At 40.6% G+C, this 14,605-nt stretch overlaps 1 protein-coding gene across 1 annotated transcript; it reads right to left on the bottom strand.

Moving 5' to 3' along the window:
* Positions 1-13,249: 13,249 nt before the first annotated feature.
* AB675_4374 (Ornithine aminotransferase car2) lies at positions 13,250-13,612 on the bottom strand (the record flags this gene model as incomplete). The annotated part of the gene is made up of 1 exon (XM_018144507.1): positions 13,250-13,612. The coding sequence occupies one exon, from the start codon at positions 13,610-13,612 to the stop codon at positions 13,250-13,252; it is 363 nt and encodes a 120-aa protein (XP_017996531.1).
* Positions 13,613-14,605: the final 993 nt, after the last annotated feature.

The raw sequence follows: 14,605 nt of genomic DNA, 5'->3' as shown, positions 1-14,605 counted from the left end.
CTAATAGATAGAGGCCACCAAAACATCAAATACTATTGGTGTTGGGAAACACTTATAGAAGAGTTACCAGCTCCAGGTGTGCAGTCTTATGGAGAAGCATATCTCCTGTCTCTAGAACAGGCAAATATGCAGTCTCTACAAAAGATTCTTTAATCTTCACCTTACTAGTCTCTCATATTAAACATGATCCTATGGCAATATACATGAGATGATGATATATGGCTCTTCTAGCACCAGAATTCTCTGCTCCTACCAACTATCCAATATTGATGGAGGTAACACTATCTAGCTACCTCATAGCATCAATAGCCAATACATTAGTGAACCCTAGTGAAGCACCACAGTTAATATAAAATAGAACACCAGCCTCACGAGCTTTTCCATATAAGTCAAGTGCAGCCTGTGTGCTCTCCACATTATCATCAAAGTCAAGGTATGACACCTTAGCTTCAAGGCATGCTGACATGACAGGTTTTGACGTGCATATATATGGCCTAGCACCTAGAACAACAAGATTTACACCTGTGATAGCTGCCAAAAGTGCTTCATAATCAAAAAGATCAAGTTTCAGTATAGTTACACAGCCTTCTAGTAGTGCAGAGCACAATTTTTTAATTAGCTCAATCATAATATCAGCAAGAATAAGAGGAGCATGGTTTGCCTTTACAAAACAGTGTGCAACCATTTAGCACATATTGCTAGAAGCACTAATAAGCACGACTATCCTCAGTTACTGCATTTTGCTTAGGCTAACAGTTTTCCTATTTTCTGAGGTATTTAGATATAGTTAGTAGATATTGCAAGCACCAAATCACTATTACAGGTTGTCTTGAACTTACAACTACACAGCATACTAGCTACCTTTTATGTATTTCAATCTTGAAATTAATGGTAATAACCTCTCCTAAGTAGCTATAATTCCTGATTAGGAATCATGGCAAATTTGACTTTAGCATAACTAAACTGTGATTGAGTTTGTATAGCCCTGGTCATGCTCAATTAGCCACTCTCTGCAGATACAAGGCAGCTATGAGTTTAGTGCCTAGACGTCTATGCATTTGGTTTCTAGTGATCTAGATAGCCACTACTGAATGATTTCAGTGCTATGAAATACTCATTACTCATCATAAAATCTATTAACATAGGTCTTACCATAAAATCACCAAAGTTAGGTCTAGACACTATATTAATGACAAATTAAATTAAGATGCCTAGTCTATCCACGATATTCCACAACTCATCCCGAAATCTCATCAACTTCAGCAATATTACACTTAAGATGCTCCTTAAGTAGATCTCTTCTATATTTCTGGTCTTGAAAAGATAGACCTGCTGCTAGAGACTACTATAAGCCTACTCAGCTTATAATTATGTCAGACAATCCATCAAGCACCATGATGATTAGCTAGCTATCCAAACCTATCATGGAAGACCATATCTTCAACTACCTACTATGGTGCTGTAAAGTTCTTGATAAAGCAGATTTCAAGCTATAGTTAACACTGGCACACATTGCATAGCGTGATTCCACATACAATGCATTTATTGCAAGTATACTCAAGACGTCTAGTATGATTGCCAGTTAAGTGTCTCTGTACTGATGGCCAGTGACATCAGTCTCAGGTATGAGAGACAAGGTCAAGACCCTAGTTGCTTTATGTTCTGGGCTAGATGGCTTTAGTGGTATTTATCACGGCAGGGTTGTCACTATATTGTTTAATGAGGTTATGAGTACTTTAGTATGCGTTTACTAAATGCACCAAGGTCTGTCACAAGACAATGTGATAGCTAATCTAAAGATCACTTATCTGAAGCCAGTTCCCATACCTGCAATTCTATTACTTTGGGCCTGGATCATGAATGTGCAAAAGTGGTGGAGGAAATAATATGTGTAGGCTTCTCTTCTCACTAAGCATAGAGACGTTCTTATTAAGGGAGCAGGATTGTTCATTAGTCCTGCTGCAGAGAAGTTGTAAAGTTGTAAGATTAGTGCATGTTAATTAATTCACAAATTCATAGAGCCTCATGCAATTCTTTCAAGTCTATTCCTGCTAGATAGCACCCAGGAACTTTGCTAACCACTACAGTTAACTGCGACTTCTATAAGTTGCCTAATAACAGGTAGTTCCAGCGGTCTCATGAATCTGAGTAGATGCACTAGATTCCTCATATCCATGGATCTTGAGGTTATAGGGCCTGAGCGTAATAAGACCTTCTAACCTTTACTTTCTTTCTAGATACTTTCTTCTTAGTAAGAGTCAGAGACTGTAATCACTAAAATCACTTACCATATATACATCCTCACATATATTTCTACAGTATTAATCCTTAGTGAAGCAGCACATAACATAATAAGGTCTCACTTCTCTAGTGGTACTATTACCTGCAGCAGATACAGAACCAAATTATCTCTAAAAAAGGAATTAGGCAACTTAGTAAAGATGAGGTCTCACTCACTCTCTGTAGTTAACCTACATATAGTTCATAGTCCTAGCTCTACATATTCTCACGTCTAGATAATCTCACTCTCACTCATAGCGAGTTTAATCACTATTGCCAGCTAAGTCAGTGTTAATGCACAGACACACGAGGCCATGCCGAGCCATGCCGTGCAAGTGCGCCTTGTGCTATACAATCTATATAAGTGCTTAAAGGCAGCTAAGGTAATTAAGTGCAACATAGTTTTAGTGACGCACTATCTCATGAGACTGGATGTGGTAGAGGGCCTAGATAGAAATTAGGTCTGTATTGAAGAGTGGTAGAGATTTATTAATGGTGGCGCAGATGATAATGTGATTAAAGGGAATAAGAAGTATTTGCTACCTCTAGGTGTTCTAATTAGGGTTTCCACACTAGCAGACTCAACTTTGACATATGAGGTGGTTATTATGGTGGTCATGCACTTGTAGTAAGGTGAATAAATGGATTAACAGAGAAACTAGTAGGCTAAGCAGCAGATTTAAAGAATGCTTGTTTCTATGACATAGTTATTAGTGCTTTCTTACATAGTGAGATAGATTATGAACACATCTAATACTCTAAGAAGGCAGGTTAGGACTGATCAACAACAACTAAGCAATACTTTTATAGAATTAAGTCCCTGGCATACTTACATGTGAGCTGTAGGAGAGTAATTTCAGCTGTAAGCCGCAGTCTTCTACTGAATAAACTGTCGTGGTACATTCTAAACAGTAAGACCAGTCATCAAGCCCTGCTAGAGTCCTCACAGATCTGTTAATTAATGTAAAATGTTCCTGGAGCGGAACACAGATATCTGCGTTATTAAACTTATATCTCTTTATTCTCCATGCACTTTAAGATGAGTCGCTTCCTCTAAGGGCATAACTGGAGGTCTTCTGCAGAATACTACTAACCAATACAAGCCTGAGATAAGGATTATTCCACTAAAAACAGCACATGTCCAATTCATGGTTATTAAAGTGATAGATAGATAAAGTGGCATGCAGAACATGACAGAAAGGAAAATAGACCATAATGTCGTAAAAGCGTAAATCAGTGTGCCAAAGCATCCAAGATTGAGCCAGCAACCCACGTTCAAGGTGCCATAGCCTCTACATAGCACAAGACCAAAAGCAGCCAGGATAGCAATGATGATGCATAAGTTGGCTACACTAAGAATAGCATTCATCTAAGTAAGAGTCAGCTATCAATGTGCCAGACTACACAGAAAGCATCAAGGTTAGTAGTGGACACTTACTATAGTTAATGAACCAATGCTAATAGCTTTAATAATAAGCAGTAGTACTGTGTTCTAGCATAGTGTGTAGACAGGCAGACTGTCTTATGAGGTGAGTTTCAACATTATTCTGGTAAATAGCAGGGCGCCTTTATGGCTAAAAGACCAGTAGAGGCGTGACCAAGTGATTAAAGACGCTACACCTGTGACAAAGAAGATGTAGAGGATGAGCACAGACATTATAATAGTTAGTGCCTCAGACCAAAACCCATTAACAAGTAGTTAGATCATAGATTAGCCACTAATAGGATCTTACATACTTTCTAATAGAACATTACAGAACTCATAGATTAGAATCATTAGTAGTCCCATAAAGAAGCTTATAGCATATGTGCCCATGATTACCTGAGGAATCATACACATTAGGTTCTCAACCTCATCCATAAGGTGAGTTACATTATCCAAGCCAGCAAGGGCAGCATAGGCTAGCAGCAGAGCTAAGAAAAAGCATGTCCCATCAGACCAGCCAGACTCATTGACATAATCCAGAAATACCACCAAGACACTCTGCTTCAGGCTGACTCAGACAAGCAGGCTAACCAAAAGCCATATTACAAGACCATTAACAACAAAAATTAAGGCCAGAACCATCCAAGTGACACTCTTAAAGACCCATGGCAGATTAACACAAAGTTGAAGTAAGACCAGTGCACAATAAATCAAGTACATTTACCATGCACTTGGTTTAAAGTCCAGCTAGTTAGAGATAATGATAGCCATCAAGATCTCTACCACATAAAGTGGTGAGGTAACATAAATAAAGAACCATCTAGCATTCATTACCCAACCCATTAGATAGCCTAGCATTTAAGCATATTTGGCATTAACTAGGACTATGACCTAATGTGCAGATCCTATTGTACTGTCAGCCTCACTTCAGTGAGTTCATAATGTAGTAGATATAATTAACCTAATGAGTGCGGGATTGCCAAAGCCAGCTCGGCAACCACAAGACAAGTGGGGGTTTACATGATGCCCATCAGCATAAACCCCCAGAAATAGGCAGGAGAGCTCCCTAGCCCAACAACAAGAGAGAGGTAGATGTCAATTGCAATAGGCGCTGCTGTGACAGAGTACTAGATTCCAATAGCCAATAGTAAGTTGAAATGAACTTTAGGCTTCACACTCTCTAGTGTCGGTGGTTTACCCTCTCCAGGGTACTCTGAATGCTCCAATGACCCATATATAGCTTCTGTTTGCCCTTTATTAGATATTATTGTAATTAGAGTGGTTTATGGTTCTTGATGGTAAGAGAGTGTTTGGCATAAATCTGGTAATGCTATGGGATAATTTGCTAGTAGATTACAGGAGGTGGAAGCAGATATTTATGTTATAAAAGCTGTGCATCAGCCTGTAAGCATAATTTACATAGTAAGGGGGCTTATACTATCTACATGGCTGTCTATAAAGTCTTAACTCTATCCAGGGGCTTCTAAGGTTAAGATGCTTTGGCTGCCTAACAGATAGACGGGTCCTGCGAAGCTGCACTTAAGATAAGCATAGAGTCTTCTGAAGCTTTAGCCTAGTGAAAGCTTGTGTGGTCCTGAATTTAAGCTGCATGCTCTGGTCTGAAGTTTATACTTCATGTTCTTCAGGACAAGCTGGTTATTATGACAATATGAATTACTGAAGGTGACAGTTCTGACTTGTGTAATTATCCTATTATTAAGTTCTAGCTAGACTTTAGTGATGAGATAAGTAGGGTTCTTATAGACACTACTGTAAAAAGGGGTTTAAAGTGCTAATGTAAGTGTAGCATACTTATTTAAGGAATGTGAACTAAGAGCTATAATTCAATCTAGGTGTCTCTGAAATGAGGCAAGATAAATGTTTTAGAGCCTGGCCATATGATTGCTAGAGCCTCTAGCTCCTGGCTGAGTTGCGAGGACAGAATATAGTGTGGCTTTAGGTTCTATCTGTTGCTTGTTGAAAATTCGTTCCTCACTTATTAGAAGTTTGCTTGGTAACTATTCTGACTGCAGTTGATCTAGTGCCATGAGTGTGATCGCTTTGCTGGCTGACTAACACTGCATCATCCTATAACTATTGTAACCTGTAGTGATCTATTTAGTAGTGCTATAAGAATTGTTGTAGTCTCTTCCTATAATATGGGTTGGTACTCTTTCTATGATGGGATGGTGGTCAGTGGTATTGGTGATAATGCCACATTACAGATATTTGATGTTAGGAGTGTTAGGGGATTTTGTTTCAGTGCTCATCCACCCCTTCTGAAAGAGCTTGGGTAGTATTATAGAGAGGTCTTGTGTAGATGCTTGAGGTATGGTTTGATCGTTACTGCTCAAGAATTCTTTAAGCTGAATGGCTTGTCCTTTAAAGAACAAATTGCCTGTCTTTGCGTTCTGCTATGCATAATAAAGGCTGTGTTGGTAGATACTTGAGATTGGGTCATATGTAGTATGGTATGGGAATAGCCAGTAGAACCTTGAACCAAGATTTGGAAATTGTGGTCTACATGACTGACATGAGTTCGCATGCTGAGTGGGAATAATCTTGTCTTGAAGTCCAGGTAGCAAATACTCTACAAATGCATTAGAATAGTGGAATATGTGAGCTGCCTGAACCTGTCCATAAGTGGTGTGGAGTATATATAGGTACTATTCACTATTCCCTGGCAGAAACTTGATAGAGATGATAGGTGTTTACATTTCCAGGCAGCAACACTTTCTATAGTGATTAAGCAGATTTTCAAATATATTGGTTACTAAATAGTATGGCTAGAAGATAGCCGCTTTTAATAAAAGTCCTCTAACGTAACCACTGAGCTGGTGCTCGCGTTCTAAGACTTCTACATTCAAGACCTTAAATTATTTATTATTCCCATGAGTACCCTCCTTATATGCCTTAACAGAGGATATGATGGCATCTAAGGTCGTCTAATCATCATATACTGATATGTAGTGTATATCTTGAAACTCACTAGTGTAGTCACTAGTATCTCTACATTCCGAAATTAGGCCTCTTATCTTGCAGATCGTTTAGTTAGTAAAGTGAGTAATCTTAGTAGTATCCTGCTCGCCATACTTTTGCTTAAGGTGTGAGTAGCTTGTGGGCACATGTGACTTTAAAAACCCTGTATTATGGCTTGTGGCACTACTGGCTAGAGTCTGTGCCTCAAAGATAGCTACTGTCTTGCTACTGGCCTTGTCATTCTTAAGCAGAGTCTGTGCAATAGTGCAATCTGTGATGCTAGAGCTAATGATAGTGAAGTCTGTCTTTTCCATAAGCTTATTAGATACATGATGTGTGAGATGGTGAGGAGGTAACTGTTATATTAGTGTGGTGGGATTTGGATGAGGTAAACCTGGGTTGGACAGTATCTGTTTGATCAGGCGAGATTTAGTCTCTAGTCTGAATATTGCCTGGGTCATCTTATTTGCTTTGTGTTGGGGGCAAACCAGACAGAGCGCTTTGTAATGAACCGCGGGACATTTAAGCATAGTAATAGGATGTTTTAAGACTCATGCCTTTTCTGGCGGAGAGATTTGAATGTGCTAACTCGACGTGTTGGCCCCTGGGCTTACTTTACAACCCCATGTAAACTGTGGCTCTGCGGCACCACTTTGCTAGTATTTGCTGCAGCTTTAGACGTGCCTTTATAAAAACAGCTGGCAAGAGAAGTATTAAAGAGGTATTCAAATACACATTAACTAGCATATAATTGATTTCACTATTCAGCTGGGCCTTGGAATGATTTAGACAGGCATTACATTGTTGTTAGACTAACCCAACTAGATCCCCTTGGCCCAGAGCACTGCTTATTGAGAGTTTGTAAGGAGGGCTTTACAATAGCTACTCTTCTAGAAAGGACTGTGTCCATTGTGGGAGTTGGAGATATGGGTTTGACTCTTGCTAGAGCTCTGATGAAGAATAGAAAGATCAGAATGACCGTGTGGAATTGTTCCACTTAAAAGTGTTAACTGCTTGCTGTACTAGGGGCAGTAGTGGTGCCCTTGTTTAAGGTATGTCTTAGTGCGAGTGTGGTGACTATTGTGTGCCTGAGTGATATAAGAATACTGAGTGGCCTGCTTAAAGGACTAGACTTGGAAATAGCATAAGGCAGGATCTTGATCAACTTTTCAGGTGGGTTGTTTCTATAGCTTGAGGTTTGTAGCTGGCTTGCATTGAAAGCAGGGTTCTAAGCGTATATATATGTAGTAATCTTCACTATACCTCCTTTTATGGGTTGAACAAACTCTGTATCCTACTATGCTAGTGATAATAAGCAGGACTTTGATTTAATTGAGGATATTACTAAAGTGTTTAGGATTTCAGTCTATCTTGGGTCTAATTATAAGGCAGCCAGATTTCAGGAGATTTTGATAGTAGGTTGCTTTTATGGATTTGCAGTGGGTTTTCTGTAGATACTGGTAATGCTAAGGTTCTTAGAGTTTTACACTCTAGGAGTGGCTGAGAGGCTCATGTTGGACATGATTAACCCTCTGCTCACATAAACATTCCCCCAGATCTTCTCTGAGATCACCAAGCAAGTTGATAAGCATCAATATATAGTGGAAGGTGAAGGTGGCTGTGGAGATATCTGACTGAGTATACTGGACCATATCTTAGAAGGATCGAATGAGATGTATGTAGACTTGAGCATATCAAACATTGTCATGCAGCTAATGAGAATGATGATCAAGGCTCGCTTGGCTAATAGGGGTTTTTTGGAGGAAGAGATGAGTAGCTTGATTGAGGTTATTGCAAAATCCTTAACCTTAGCCGTTAGTAATAACGGTTTAAGACATTGTCTATTAGTCTCGCTCAGATGATGTGGGTCTTATGGTATTGCTTATGTTGGGGAAAGTAACAAGAGATCCTTGGAGAGTCTGAAATGCTTCTAGACAAGACTCTAGCTGTGTAGTGATCTTTGAGGCTTTGATTGACTTCATTCTGTTAACCAAAGTGACAAGCTTATATGACAGAGTCATGGCTGCTAGATAGATTGATCATACTACTATAGTGGGAAACTGGTAGTACTACATCAGCCTGATCTCTCATAATAATGAATGGATTGCAAGATCTTGAGAACTTACTGGATGTGTGCTAATGTCTTAAACCTGAGCCTTAAAACCTTGCATGCCATGAATATCAGGACTCATGCCTTGTTATATGTTAGCCAAAATTGAGACTTGTTTAGTGCTTATGAGTCTTTAATCCACTAAAAAATTATGATTCGCTTGAAGATACTTTGTGAGCTTTCCTCTTACCTCAGAAGGCAGGCTGCTAAAGAGTCTACTTTTGAGATCCTTCACCATGTTGATGTATATTAAGACACCCAGATCACTATCATTACAGCATATTGCGGCTTTCCAACAAATCTCAGACATGGCCTCATGAAAAGTCAACGTAGACACCTCATTAAACATGCTAAAAGTGGCTCTCCATATTACAATTATAGTCTACATATTGATACACATCTGATACACCTTCTCTATATTAGAATTAGGCTAGGTGGTTTAGGTAATTATAGTCATTATGCAAGCAAGATTACTCTACATGAGTATCACAGCCTTTCCAGCCTTACACATTTTCTGCAGCATAGCAAATTCTTAAGCATTTGACTACCACATTCTAGTCACGGCTAAATCAGATGAAACTTCCACATAAGATTCTACTGAATCAACAGAATGACTATCCACACTAGAGAGTGAAATAACAGGAGTAATAGATGCCATTTCAGTCTCACGTAGCTCATCCAGCTCCAATTCTGACTTTGAATCGAGTTCACTAGAATAGAGATCAAGACTGTAGGGATTCATTGAGTTACGAGATAAGACGACCTTGGCTACACCAAGAATGCATGACAACTATTTAACTACACCAATCAGTTCATGTAAATGCTGCGCAACATCTAGAGAAAATTCTTGCAGGTAGTGAAGAGATTTTTGCTTCCCTGTTCAGGTCTAAATGAGTTTGAGGCACTCCTAATCTAGATGTGTGCGAAGTCATGCACACAGTTTTCATAGATGTTTAATGCCCTTGTAGAAGGCGAAATTACTAACTTTCTTAAATTCTAAGACCCTTGCTTCTGAGCAAGGCATTTTAACAAGGCCAAACAAAAGCAGAGCCAAAGCTAGACAAAAGGACATTATCGCTATAATGCTTTTGAAGACTGTCTGTTTGGCTTTCTATCATGTATAGTGAGTAATAGCCTGACATGATTGCGTATTACCCTTTGCCTTAAAATAGAACTGTGAAGATGTTGCTAAAGCTGTCTACATGTACGCATTGTTGATGGCATTATTATGAGGAGCTGGGGTTATGGATTGGGGGTTGCTGCTCTGTCTGTTAAAGACTGAATCAAGAATTATAGCTGTGCAGAATAAGTGAGGCCTAATAGCGAGAGATGTGTGGGCCTTAGGAATGGTGTCTTAGAATCTGCAAACTTATTTGTTTGCCTGTGTTATAAAATTGTGAAAACAATATTTCTTACTTAGTAGCTTTAGAGCTCTAATTCCCTTAGAATGCCGGTGGGGCATGATACCTTTGAGTAAACACTGAGAAAGAGGCATATCTAGAAGGTTGATGTAAAGATCAAAATAAAGCACCTGCATCTTCTGAGTGGAAAAGTATCTGGCTAAATATGAATTAATGTTAAGTTTAAGTGGCACGTTAAATATTACTGTCTTCTCTTGAATGTTGTTTTTAATTATGTAGGTCTTGAGCCTATCTAGTACCTAAGACTGCCAACGTTGTGTTAACTAAAGTGAAGCCTTTTTATTGCCTAGCTATGCTGTTATGCACTCTAAGCCTTGACTAGTATAGGTTGAACATGGATTTACTGGCTAACTCTCTCAGATTGCTATATTATTCTGAAGATTATATGCTTGTTTAGTAATTTGGCACTAGTTACAGGAGTGAGTCTGTTTGCGAGGTTGTTAATGCTGCATAATTGGAGTTAGAGACTGGAGTTCTATAGCATGATTATCTATTACTGCTTGGTAAGCTATAATCTGTTTAGAGACTTGTAGAGGTTCTGAAGCACTTTCAGGCTCTCTAAGAATATTAGGTTCGTTATCTATGCATTGCCAAGGCTTGCTAATGTGTTCTGCTGGCGTGTTAAGATCTTGTGGGAGACCTGGCAGAAACGTGAGCAGCCCAAAGGCATTGTGACTAGGGCTACTAGTTGAAGTGTGATCTACAGGTATGAAAGCCTGTTAGATCTGGTTATGTTCCTGGTCATTATAATTATCTAAGACTGAGAGCTATGTAGGCAGGTATGATGGAAGGGGGTTATTATGTAGAAAGGCCATGGGATTATTTGAGTTGATGTTATTGGATAGCATGTTGTGTTTTGTAGTGCTGGTAATAGATCTCAACTGATTTTCGTGTAGCTTAACTATTCCATGCAGGTTCCTTGATATCCTTATAGTCAGCCAGACTGGGACATATGTTAATGATAGGTTATTGTGCTGCTGTCTCTCTATAAAGGCTTAAGGCCAGCTGTCTGAGTAGTGCATTCTTACATGATCTACATAGTATCTACTGATATAGATGTTTTAAGGAAGCATTATGAGTTGCGACAATGGAAATGTTGAGCTATAGTCCACTTTGCATCTTCTCATGGCCTATTTAATGGCCTCATAGCAATCGGACGTCTTTTAGTACTAGGAGAGTAGAGACTCAGAGCGGGGTTAAGTCTGGAATCTGGAGCTGAAATTTCACAGCTTCCACTGTTCACCTCTTATTGGAGGATATCTACCATGCTTTTGGCTGGGAGGTGCTGTGGCTCTGTGGAACCATGTTAGGTTCTCAAGTTCTTGTTGAAAGGTGCCATGATCACTTATATTACTGGAGACGGATTCTTGTCTCAAGCTTGAAGGTAATCCGAGTGTAGTAGCTACTAGCTGTAACTCCACGTTTGGCTTTCGAACTTTTGAAGCGCTGGTGAGGATCAAAAACTAAAGAACACGAAAGCCAAGGGCGAGTTATCAGTAGCTAATCTGACCCCATAATAAGCTTAGCAAGCACCCATTAAATACTCCACTTTTAATTTATCCTCTTCATTCTTTTCTAGAACATCTTCTACCACGAGACTAGTTAATGCTAGTTCGCATTATGACTATCTAAATCCGCATGGTATCTCTTGTCTAGTCTACTAGATTGTTATTAAGGGTGAAGCATAAAGCTTATTAATTAAATACGAATTACCTAAGTACTATAACTATTCTAGGACTTACTGTAACTATGCATTCCAACCTGTCAATATATTTTTACCTAGAGGCAATTTTAACATGCTCACACTCTATACATAGATTAGTAATTACAGAGAAATTCAATGATTCCCAGGGTGCAATGAGTGATTTCATATTCTATCATAAGAAATTAATGATGGTTAAGCAATATTTAGCTCAGAGATAACTGTTCAGATGGGCAAAAGCCTATATAGTGATTGAGCACTTGCTAGACTTTTTTCTAGGCTGGCTTCTGATCGTAAGCAATAACACGAAATACATGCATCTATGACCCTGGGCCCTAATCATTATATCTTCCCACACTAAGACTATTCAACCAGCTAGTTAGCAGCCACCACTCCAAAATTCTAGAGACTGGGGATAACTGCGCCACAATATCTGTACAAGTTGTTTATTGACTACACTAACTTTAATTAGAATGGAGTTAGCCAACATCAAAGCAAGATGGCTCGACGGCACCATCACATGCAGCTAAAAATCCTGAACGATTCCTCGACTGTTTGCTGGCCTGGCGTGATCGGTTATTCACAGTGGAGCCTCTTGACCTGGGCGTTGTGTTCAGCCTGGATAAGTGAATATGCATCAGTGCCTATTAAACAACCAACAGAACCAATCAGCCTGGACGAGTAGGTGCTTCAAATTAAGGCGCATTAATCCAAAAGGCGTAGTAATCTAGAGACCGCGAGCTTATGTCTGATTGAAGTCCAGGCTATCGGAGCACAAAAATTGAAGTTATCTAGAACGCTATCTTTTTGAACAATTCCAAAAATCACATAGCCACAAAAGATCTGAATGGACCGCATCGACCTGTTGGGTAGCTTTCGATAGACTTGCCATAGCTTTGCAATATTCGGACTTCGCGAGGTGAAAATTTGCTGCTCGATGCGATGATAGGCGAGATGTCTTGATAGCAACAGGAGAAACTGCGCGATATAGTGTTGGGGCGAAGTATTGCAGAGGCGTGGAGAGCGTCTGATACGAAAAGTGGAATGTTCCTTGTGTCTACCACCCGAGTTTTAAATTCCAAGAGTCGGCATCGAGCACCTGTGGGAAACATGCTAACAATTGCAGCCGTTCTTGGCTGTGTGGTCCTTCAATTTGCTGCCAACCGTGTCCTACTTTCCAGACAGGAGGTAAATGCAAAGACACAAAAACTAGTATGGGTATATCTCTCCTAGCACGCTACATTGCGTGTCCATCTCCTCTAACGCCTCTCTAATCATGGAAGCTCCGAGATCTAACTCTTCATCTCTCATCGTCAGTGGAGAACTGAGTCTTATTCTCTTTGATTCCGGGCGCGGGTAGGTATGTAGACTCTTTTGTAAGCATAGTGCAGCCAGCGACGTGCAGAAGGACGCTTCAGGAAGAGATTCGAATCAGCTCCCATTGACGCAACATAGTCCACCAAGGGGTGGTCCCAATTGGCGACAATGGTTTCCCCCCTCGTGCCCAGCTCCGCCGCCCGATCCATCAATCGCTCACGGTCGATGACTTCAATCGTGGCCTCTGCTGCGGTTATGGCTAACGGAGCCATGGCGTAAGTTGAAGCCATCTCGAAAGCGCCGATATTAGTCATGACTTCGCGAGTTCCCAGGACGAAAGACTGAGGATAGAACCCGCCTGTTATGGACTTGCCCATTGTCACGATATCTGGGTGGCAGTCATTGCCTAAATGTTCGTACGAACAGAATTTTCCCGGTTTTCCTGCACCAGCTCTCACCTCGTCAGCAATGAATCAGATGTTGTGGGTCTTGCAGAGGTTATAAGTTGCTCTGGCATATCGCATTTCTTCTTCAACTGTTCTTGCAGACCCATGGAAACATTCCATAATCATAGCAGATGTCCGTTGATGATGTTCATGCAGACAACGCTCAAGCACGTCAATGTCCAAGTACACCAGACTTTCACCAGAACTGGGATTGGTGTTCATGACGAACTCGAAGCCGTCCAAGCCGTAAGATTGTCGCTTCGGTGAATGGTCCACCAGCGGCCAGACAGCCGACCCTAGGCCGTGGTACGACTGGCCAACGCCGAAGATGATGCACTCACTCGGCACAATACTTTTATTCCGGAGAGCCCATTTACGGGCAAGCTTACACGCCGTGTCAGCAGCCTCAGTTCCAGAAGTCATGGCGATAATCTTGTCGTAGCCGAACCTTCGACACATCATCTCTGCAAAAGGCAGCCAAAGACTGTTGTGAGCCGCGAGATTGAATAAGGTCGATTTTTGCATCCGCTTAATGACCCTTTGCAGAATATAGGGATGGCGATTCCCTGTGTTGACGGCGCTGAACATGGTGATGAAATCTAGATACTCCTTGCCATCTACATCCTGAGTCGTGTTGTGGTTAGTGTAGTGGCGATATAAAGATGTTCGGATCCTCACCCAAAGTTTGACGCCTTCCGCTCTCTCGAATACTACCGGGACAGGTTCAAAGCCGCCTGCAGAGCATTCTACTTCCTGATCCAGCAGTTTCAACGTCCTTGGGGAGATCATCACCTGCGATAGCGTTGTACCCAGAGCCATACGATCTGCAGCCCTAACTTCTGGATGTTTGAGACAGAGTGCGAGCGTTCCTCTCGAAGTTGTGCTGCTGGGTGCGATCACTGGAACTGTCAGAATGGAGTTGTC

The sequence above is a fragment of the Cyphellophora attinorum genome, assembly GCF_001299255.1.
Source record: "Cyphellophora attinorum strain CBS 131958 chromosome Unknown Contig30, whole genome shotgun sequence".
Classification (NCBI taxonomy): Eukaryota; Fungi; Ascomycota; class Eurotiomycetes; order Chaetothyriales; family Cyphellophoraceae; genus Cyphellophora; species Cyphellophora attinorum.
The sequence above is the reverse complement of the archived record's forward strand: the minus strand, read 5'-3'. Positions and strand labels throughout refer to the sequence as shown.